The 10,134-nt window shown below is 35.2% G+C and overlaps 1 protein-coding gene across 1 annotated transcript in view; it reads left to right on the top strand.

Annotated features, from left to right (window-relative positions):
• Window positions 1-10,134, top strand: part of obst-A (obstructor-A) — a 20,973-nt gene that overhangs the window by 6,627 nt on the left and 4,212 nt on the right. Inside the window, exon 2 of the mRNA XM_017612258.1 lies at window positions 3,892-4,083. Within this exon, the coding sequence (XP_017467747.1) occupies window positions 3,892-4,083 (192 nt within the window). The remainder of the gene's footprint in view (window positions 1-3,891; window positions 4,084-10,134) is intronic.

Raw genomic sequence — 10,134 nt, forward strand, 5'->3', positions numbered from 1 at the left:
TGAGCGAGATGTTGAAGAATCTAGCTTTGATGCGGATTGTGGCTAGACGTTCGTCCACCGGGGTGAACGCCAGTACTCGGCGACGGAGTCTCTCTCCTACCACGAATCCAACACCGAATTTGCGCTCCTTTACGTGGCAACTGTAGTAGACGTCGCAAGGCTTCACGCTTACTTTACCTTGCCCCGTCCATCGCATTTCTTGGATGGCGGTGATGTCAGCCTTTGTCTTCCCGAGGACATCAACCAGCCGGGCAGAGGCACCTTCCCCATTAAGGGTCCGGATATTCCAGGTGCATACCCTTAAATCATAGTCCTTTATACGTTTGCCGTGGTCGTCATCAGAAAAAGGGGGTCTCATCCGAGGCTGTTTTTTTTTTCATTGGGCGGGGTTTTAACGTGGCGGGACCCAAACCCAGCGCACGAAGAGTTTTACGCCTTCTCACTTTAGCTCGCTCCCAAACGGGTGTTTTGGTTGCTACCCAGAGGATACGTGGATATAAATATCCGGACGTTGTGAGCTGCGATTTAAACCGTACGCACAAGAATCGCTTCTGGCCACTCCCAGGTGAATGACAGTCAAAAGTTTTCCACTTCTGCGCACGGAACCATCCTCCACACACATCATCGCATCAGTAATATAAAATATAATAAATTTGTTTGCAACTGCTACCTAACGAAGCGGCGTTAAATTTAATATAAGCGGCGTAAGTCTTTTCGATCAGCTGTTTAGGCTAAGCCCAGGTAGCGCAAACATTTTCCGCTGGAAAAAATGGCGGAAAGTTGCCAACTGTTGAGCTGAGCGGAACCACTCAACTGTGCGTTTCTTATAAACGCGCCCATTTATATCTTAATCAGTCGACCGAGTACAACCAAGGCGAAGGTGTAAGTTTTGTTTAACTTAAAGGTCATTTATGCAAGACCTAGACATGACCTGACTTGAAAGCATTATATCTGGAAAATCAGCAGCGCGTGTTTGTAGTTACCTAAAAAAAACCAACTTCACTTAGAAACTTGGAGAACTATAGATTTTTGATTTTGAGTTAAATTTCTAAGTGTAAGGAGAGCCGTGGGAGAATCATGCTGCCACATCATTTTTTCACATATCTGTAATAAAATTCCTCTAAATATGCCACACAAATATGATATTTTGTATAAATGAAATTCATCAAGCAATCGAAAAACAAACTTCCAAATAAAGACAGAAAATAAAATAAAAACAATCACAATTTGATACGCTTGGACACATTTATTCAATTGGAATTTTTATTCCATTTTACCCAAATCAAATTAAACGTTTAAGGCGCGTTCACCGTTCATGTCCGGAGTCCGGACAACTTTTTATTTGCTCTCAATACATTTTTGTTGGAGAGGGTGTTGAAGTACGGTTCACCGTTCATTTCGGCACATTTTATTTTGTTCTGTAGCAAATAGCTGATTATATTGTTGCCTACATATGATTTTGAGGGCAAATAATACATGCAATTGGCTGCAAACGCATATAAAGGGAGAACGCGGCAACCCGAATCATCAAGTCGTTCGGACCGAAAATCAAAATCAATTTGATTCGAACAAAGAGTGTTCAGAAAATTTGTGTCGTGTCTCAGTGAGACAAGGTGGGAAAGGCACGCGTAAAATTACTAAAAGTGTCCGACACGAACGGTGAATCCGCCTTTAAAATTTTGCGTGCACAAATTCAAATGCTGAGGATAAAAAAAAGGAGAAAAGGCAATAGATGACACGGAGAGGAATCGTTTCTAACTTTCTAGGTAAGTCAAGTCAAGTCTAAGTCTTGCATAATCCAGTTTTTAGACGTGATTACTCAGCGTGTCACCTATTAGTTGAGTTCCCCAACTTTTCTGGGTTAAAACCTGTAAAACCGGCAAAAAGCAAAAGAAGCAGAGAACCGAGTACGGGAGTAAAACCTGTAAAACCGTCAAAAAGCAAAAGAAGCCAGAGAACCGAGTACGGGAACGCTTTCTGGTAAATTCCAGTAAATTTTGCAACTTCTTGCGAGTTAGGGATCGCAACTATTGTTTGATTCTCAGCACTTGTATTTATTTGTACATGTACAATTTTAAACGTTTAATTTGTTTTTACACCAAAATTTATACAAATTTACAATTAAAATAAATGTATTTACGCGAACCAAATTGTGATTGTTACAAGCTTTCTTATATTTTATTTTTTGTCTTTTTTTGAAAGTTTGTTTTTCGATTGCCAGATGAATCACATTTATACAAAAAATTATACATATTTGTGTGGTATACTTGTAGGGATTTTATTAAAAAATTAAATGGTAGCATGATTCTCTCACGCCTCTCTTTGTAGTTAGAAATTTAACTTAAAGCTGCGTTATGCAAGACTTAGGGTCTGATTATGCATACTTCGCATAACTTCGCACAACCATTTGTACCAGTGCCCTAAAAGTATAGCTTAAGAAGATGTGAAGCAAAATCTAAACTCAACAGATCGCTAAGTTTTTAAAAGTTCTGCTAATTTCTGGGTAATGGAATACATACGAAGTTGTGCGAAGTTATGCGAAGTATGCATAATCAGACCCTTATGGTCTGATTATGGCAACTTAACGTAACTTACGGCTCTCTCTTAAAAATTCTGTTATATGGGTGTTGCTTATATTTGAACAGCCGAAACTTAACGTAACTTAATGCCACGTCGAAATCTGTTTCATTTTGATTCTCTAAGTACTACGTTTCGTTAAGTTAAGTTAAGTTGCCATAATCAGGCTTTTGGACTTGACTTACCTAGAAACTTGGACGTGATTACTCAACGTGTCACCTATTACCTTTTCTCTTTGTGTTCATTCTAAGCACTTGTATTTGTACACGTAAAATTGTAAACGTTTAATTTGTTTCTACGCCAAAATTTATACAAAATTACCATTAAAATACATGTATTTACTTGAATCAAATTGTGATTGTTTTTATTTTATTTTTTGTCTTTATTTGAAGGTTTGTTTTTCGATTGCCAGATGAATTACATTTATACAAAAAATTATATTTGTGTGTAATTTTTGTAGGGATTTTATTAAAAAATGAAATGGCAGCATGATGCTCTCACGGCTCTCTTTGTACTTAGAATTTTTAATTAGAAATAAAAAAATCTATAGTTTTCAAAGTTTCTAAGTGAAGTTGTTTTTTTTTTTTTTGGGTAACTACATGTGTATACATACACGCTCTGCTCATTGCCAGATATACAGTTTTCAAGTCAAGTCAAGTCTAAGCTTGCATTACTGAGCTTTTAGAAATTAAAAATCTATAGTTCTCCAGGTTTCTAAGTAAAGTGGTTTTTTTGGGTAACTACATACACACGCTGCTCATTTGCCAGATATACAATTTTCAAGTCAAGTCAAGTCTAAGTCTTGCATAACTGACGTTTTATATAATGTGTTTATGTGTACTTACAGTCCTGAAGATGACCTCAGATTGAAGTCGAAATATCGGCATTAAAAATAAATGAACTAAATAAAAATTACATAAGTTTAAAGGCAGATAGACAAAAACAAACGATAATATATTTCAATAAAAGTCGGCAAAAGATAAATTTTATATGTACATACATAGTACCTAAATAATGGGAGTTGGAAAAGGGGCGGCTGGTACTATAGGGCCTAGGGCGGACAAGACTGCAAGTCCGCCACTGCATGCATATGTGTGTATATGTGGAATAGCGTAGAAATGCAAATTGCCGCAGTTTAATTTCTTATTAATTTTACTACAGAAAATGTTTCGATATTGACATAAGAATAAATAAGGCGGGCTTCTTTTAATTTACTTTAAGTGTAATACTTTGGTTTTTATGAAATTTTTAGTTTCAGGAAACTTGCTTATGTATCTACTTATGAACGTATGTATATTTATGGTGTCATTTAAGGTGCATTCCAATGCCCCAAACCCGAGGGCCAGTTCCCCGATGATATCCAATGTGACAAGTACTACCAATGTGATGACGATGTGGCGAAAGAGAAACTTTGTCCAGATGGCTTGGTATTCGATCCTCTTAACAGACATATTAATAAGTGCGATCAGCCGTTCAACGTGGACTGTGGTGATCGAACTGAACTGCGTAAGTTTAAAAAATTTTGGGACAATCTGTATTTTAAGAAGTATATGAATATATGCTTGTATATTAGAGGGCTGCATGAATTCAATCAAACTTCTAGCCAAACAGAGCATAGTACATTTCTAATATTTTACTTCACATACAAAATACTCAGCGTTTGGAATTTTGTAATTTATGAATATACATTTTGTTTTAAATTTTCTACCTTCAAATTAAAAAAAAAAAAATGCCGACACTCTTCCTTTCTCACTCACTCATAAGGAGTTTTGACATATGTGTACCGAGGCGAATTAAAGCAGCTGTTCTAGCAGAACCACCTTATATGAATTCGCCTTGCTTCAAATGGAAGAATGTGAATGAATGAATGAAAAACATTCAAATCATTCAAACTCATTTCCGTAAAAGTTTTTTTCTACAAACAAGTTTGTCAGTATCCCAATGGGAAATAGGTAAGCGCCTTACGAGGTAAGCCATGATTTCTTTCAGTTTTTAGTACCAAAATTGTCATCATGGCCAATGTCATCTACTAGTAAAGCACAAAATGAACACCTCCGACGCCACATTACCTTGTCAGTTGAAAAATAACGTGCAGCCGAAGTTATTTCCAAGTGCCGAACTACTCCGAGCGACTGCTCTGCATTACACCTAACTTACTTTGAAAAGCGGCTCGGAAGTATGTCTGTTCCCAATTGTACATTCTAAATTCCTACTTACATAAGGCGGCCGCTACTGCCTTACTTTAACAAAGACGTGGGCGCCTTATGTAAGTAGGAATTAAGAATATACATTTGGTATCAGACATGCTTCTGAGCCGCTTTACAAAGTAAGCTACGTGTAATGCAGAGCAGTCGCTCGGAGTAGTTCGGCGCCTAGAAATAACTTCGGCTGCACGTTATTTTTCAACTGGCTTACCTCGTAAGGTGTTTACCTATTTTCCCAGTGGGATTATAATAGGAGCGCAGAAATACATATATACATACATAAGTATGTTTGTGCATATATGTACTTATATGTACATATGTACATAGAAAAAACATTTTTGGATACTCATACAAAAAATTTTAATTTATTTCAATTTAATTTATTTTCACTTTGTTTGAATATTGTAATGTGTTCAGAACAGGTGTTCACTGAAATTGAAAAATATTTGAAGCCAAAGTCACATAGCAAACACGTTTGAGAAAAATGTATTTCTCAGTTTGATATCAAGTGTTTTTCTCAAATGATTCTCAAATTGAAAACGAGTTTTAAATTTTACATTTGAAATTCATTTGATGTTGATTTGAAGAAAGATGGCAAGTGTCACACGATATAATAATGCGCAGTTAAATCAAAAATTGTAAGAATAAAATTAAGATCAATTGAAAAAAAACATTGAATATAAAAAAATGTTCAAAGAGAAAGCCCACAAATAGTGGATTTGGTGTTTGCGCGCGGATTGAAGAAGCTGCAGCCCTTCAAGACGAATTTATTATAAATTACTTTATCTTAATTGTTTTTTTTTTGTTATGTACATACATATGTATGTACATCGCGAAGAAAAAATAAATATGAAATATAAACTTCCAATAATAAATTTTATTTCCATATTTGAAGTACAATTGATAAATAACCTTTGGAATTGATTTGAGAGTTAACCATATTCTCAAATGGAGATGAAACTCCCCTTTTTATTGAGAAAGCTGTAATTTTCAAATCAATATCAAATCATTTTTAAACGTTTGATATTTGAGATAGGCTTTGTTTTCAAATCATTCTCAAATGTATATCACACCTAATTGTTTGCTAGGCATTCATTCGTTTTGTATATGAATAATGTAAACGAAAAGGAATTTTTTGATAAGACTCAATAACAATATTGACTTACTAGCATTAGAACTATTTCTTGCACGTTTATTTTCCAAAAGTTCTTCAACGGGTCGACGCCAGTGAGTCATTCGCAATCGTATTCTGCGAATGCCGCATTATACTAAAGCCAGCCTTTCGACATAAGCTACTATTCCATATGAACACAGATATTATATACAGACCTGCACCCAAGAAAACCTGCACCAAGGAAACATGCAAATTAAATATTTTTTTTAGTTTTTGTCTAATTTTTCACTTCACGGATGCTTTTTCAAAACGAACGCGGTCATTTTAATATGCGCGTGATTGAATTGCGTATTTACTAATGTCCTGTACACTCGTTGACGTTTATAGTAAGATCAATTACGTTTCTATTTGATTTTAATATTTTTTCCCCTCAGTGTAGGAAAAAAATGAACCAATTGAATCAAAGAGGGCATTTTGCTTTGTTGGTGACAATATGTATTTAGGTACAAATTAAAGTGCATTACTAGAATCGGAACGGTAACAGCCCACCTGTTTAGTTTCTTATCGGAAACCTAAACCAACAACACAATTTGTTGCCAGAAGTAGTACAAAAATATAAACAACAACCGAATGCATTGGTCCTTAGGGTATTCGGTTGATTGCATCTACCACATCTGCACATACCAAGAATAGCGATGCAACTATGCATTTACATAGATGTGCTTATCATATAATGTAATACTTGTGTAAATATGCATGTACATATATTATACAAATAAAAGTAAAAGCGCTTTTTACTTGAACATCTATTGTAAGTAATATGACCCCAAATAAATAAGTATGTATACATTTTGAGTCTATTAATTATGATATTGTTCAAGTGGATTGCATTGCCTTGGTCGAGCTAGCGATGGTGCATGCAGTCAACTAAGTAATAAGGATTGTTTTATTAGAGTTAAGTATATACATATATATGTATGTAGGATAAGTGATAATTTATGTATTTAGAATAAGAATTTATGTAAAACATAAATAAAGGTTCTGGGAAGCCAGAAGTTAGTCTTGTGCGATATTCTCTCCGGTTGTGCGTTTATTTTAAAGTTTAATAGTATACACCGCCTTTTTAGTTTACTTCTTTTTAATCGTGCAGCTTCTGACATTCACTTCCACTGAGGAAAACAATATTAGATTTAATCAGAAACGTAATTGATCTTACTATAAACGTCAACGAAAGTACTGTATATTGGTAAATATTCAATTCAATTACGCGCATATTAAAATGACCGCGTTCGTTCTAAAAAGGCACCTGTGAATTGTATAATCAAGATAAAAGCAAAAAAAATATATATATTTAATTTGCATGTTGCCTGCATATCAACAAATTTTGGCAAGCATCTCTGCGCACTCAGGTACAAACGTGCTTACAAATGTTGAATTTCCATCAACACCACAGCACGCGATTTGTACGGATAAACACCACGGATGGGACCACTTCTATTCTACCGCTGCATAACATGGGACCACCCAGACAACTACTCCTTTTGGATCATGGCACATTCCGCAGCCGAGTCATGTTGCCGATGGGGCACGAAGAGGTGGTTCTCAACACATATGTATATCAGTTTTTTACGTTTGAAGTGGTCTAGGTCAACATAAATTTTATAGTGGCAAATTCTTACTCTATGTTAGCATTCGTTCGTCGAAACAGCTCTGATTTCTTGGATCCGTATACACATAAGAAATTGTTTATTGCCTTTGTAAGGTCCCGTTTAGAATATGCTGCCTTTATCTGGCGGCCTGCCCAGGTATCATATATAAATAGAATCGAGCGTATTCAAAAGATTTTTATTAAATTTGCACTGCGATCTTTAAATTTCACACAACCTTTGCCTTCTTATACCTCGCGATGTCTACTCTTAAGATTAGAATCACTTGACAATAGAAGAAAATATCTCTCTTGTTCCTTCATAATTAAAGTCATAACTGGAGATATNGTAAATAAATAACAAGTTACTAGTATGCAACCTGGTCCTTTTGCACATACTTTAAATCTACGACTCAGTGGACCACCTTGTCCTCAAATTTTTGCAGGAAATGTACTATGTATGTATGTGTGTGTTGTCACCGCTCTGCATGCTTGAGATGCGTACCCTGCAAAAATTTTACGAACAGGTGGTACACTGGGTCGTTGGTTTAAAGTACATATGTATGTATGTGCAAAAAGACCAGGTTGCATACTAGTAACTTGTTATGCTGACCTAGACCACTTCAAACGTAAAAAAACTGATATATGTGTTGAGAACCACCTCTTCGTGCCCCATCGGCACTGGCCTGGACCCCTTCAATCCAGTGATGGAAAATGAGTGTGCATTGTGCCATTTTCGGCCCTTTCAGAATCAGACGGCACCTCAAGCACAAGCGATTGATTTTCGGCACTATTTTTGCGTAACTCAATGCAACTGATATATATTTTTTCGGATCCGCAATTAAAAGTATTTTTTTTACATTTGTGTTTTATAGTCCATTCAATTCGCATTGATTTTTGAGAACTTTTTTCGTTGAAGGTGTTGCACTTTTTCTTTCATACTAAATTTTTTTGTACATCCAATATGTATAAAGGAAATGCAAAGAAATAAAAAAAGTATTCAAAATCAACGCGAATTCTTAGCTGCACTTGCACTTTGTTTTCTAAAACTTCTGACATCAAAGTTTTAAATTTGAATGAACATTTTTTGTAGAAAGTTTTAAACTTTTTTTATGTGTTTTGTTGTTGTGTAGTTTTGTTGTTGCTTAAAGAAAGGTTTTCCGTAAGATTCCTGTTTCTCTTATATGCAATAAGTACTGCAAATATACTTTATAAAGGAAATAGTACCTATCGACGACTTTCAATTTATTGGCACATTGACCTGCATTTAGGCACATTTTTCTGGAGAAACTCCGCACAATTTTAAATTTCGATTTTCCATCACTGCTTCAAACGTAAAAAAATGGTATATGTGTTGAGAACCACCTCTTGGTAACCCATCGGCAACATGATTCGGCTGCCGAATGTGCCATGATTCAAAAGGTGTAGTTGTCTGGGTGGTCCCATGTTATGCAGCGTTGGACCAGAGGGATTTACTAGTGTTGGTTACAAGGTAGCGTGGTCCTGTACTAGTATTTAACCTAGTACCTTTTTGCAGGGTATGTACACTTACACGTACATTAGGGTGCTTTTTTTTTTTGCGACTATTTTTTTTTTGTCCCATCGTGAAATTTTGTTGGAAATACCCAAAAAAAAATTCCCTGAAAGTTTGAACCCTTAATATTAATTTTAAGTACTCGGCCAAGGCGTGTGAAGATTTTCCATTTAAAATACACGGGAACTTTGATTTTTTTTTTTTTTAATTTCTATAGCTCAGCGGCATTTAATGGTATCACCTTGTCCAAAATGGGGATTTTTCGCATTTATCTCGTAAATGACAAGAGCTATAGAAAAAATGTAAATGAGAAACTTGTAGGAAATTTTATTTCCTACAAAAAAACTCATTAGCGCTTAATCGCTAACTTCAATACTGCTTGAGATATTTCAATTTTAAGTTTATGAAGTTTTAAATTTTAATCAAAAAAATAACGTAAAGTTATAAAAAATATTCATCTTAAAAAAAAAGGTAATTAGTTAAAAAAGTAGTGATAAAGGGTGGGGTTTAGTACCGCTCACAACTATTTCGGGCTATTCCGTCCAAATGGGTGGCCCGATCCAAAAAAAAATTTCACACACTTGTAGTCAAGGGTCCACGCAATATTTTAACACTCACTTTTGTAAATTTTAATTTTAATTTTAATTTATTTACAAATTGGGTTTGAAATATGCCCTTTTTTGTAAAATTCGGAAATTAGCGTACATTTATCACTCCTATTCTGCTTAAATTAGCCACTTCACCAATATATTTTTGTATTCCCCTTCACTTTACACTTTACTTGATTTGTTATAACTTGCTTTACGACTTTAATATTAACCAATTCATCACAATTCATTAAATAAAAACACCTTCAAAATCACGCGTCTGACTTTGGTTGCATATGCAAATTAAATGGCGGAGTTCAGCTGTCAAACTCCAAAATATGCAAAAGAATGAGAGACAAAAGAAGATAGGATATAACCCAGTAAGCATTAAAAATATACAAAGGTGTTCTCTGCAAAAGGTGTTCAGCTCCTTTTCTTCGCAAAACAGAAAGGAGAATTCTACTGCCTGAGGG

Source organism: Rhagoletis zephyria, unplaced genomic scaffold (assembly GCF_001687245.7).
Source record: "Rhagoletis zephyria isolate East Lansing unplaced genomic scaffold, Rhagoletis_zephyria_1.1 Rzeph_scaffold_00519, whole genome shotgun sequence".
Classification (NCBI taxonomy): Eukaryota; Metazoa; Arthropoda; class Insecta; order Diptera; family Tephritidae; genus Rhagoletis; species Rhagoletis zephyria.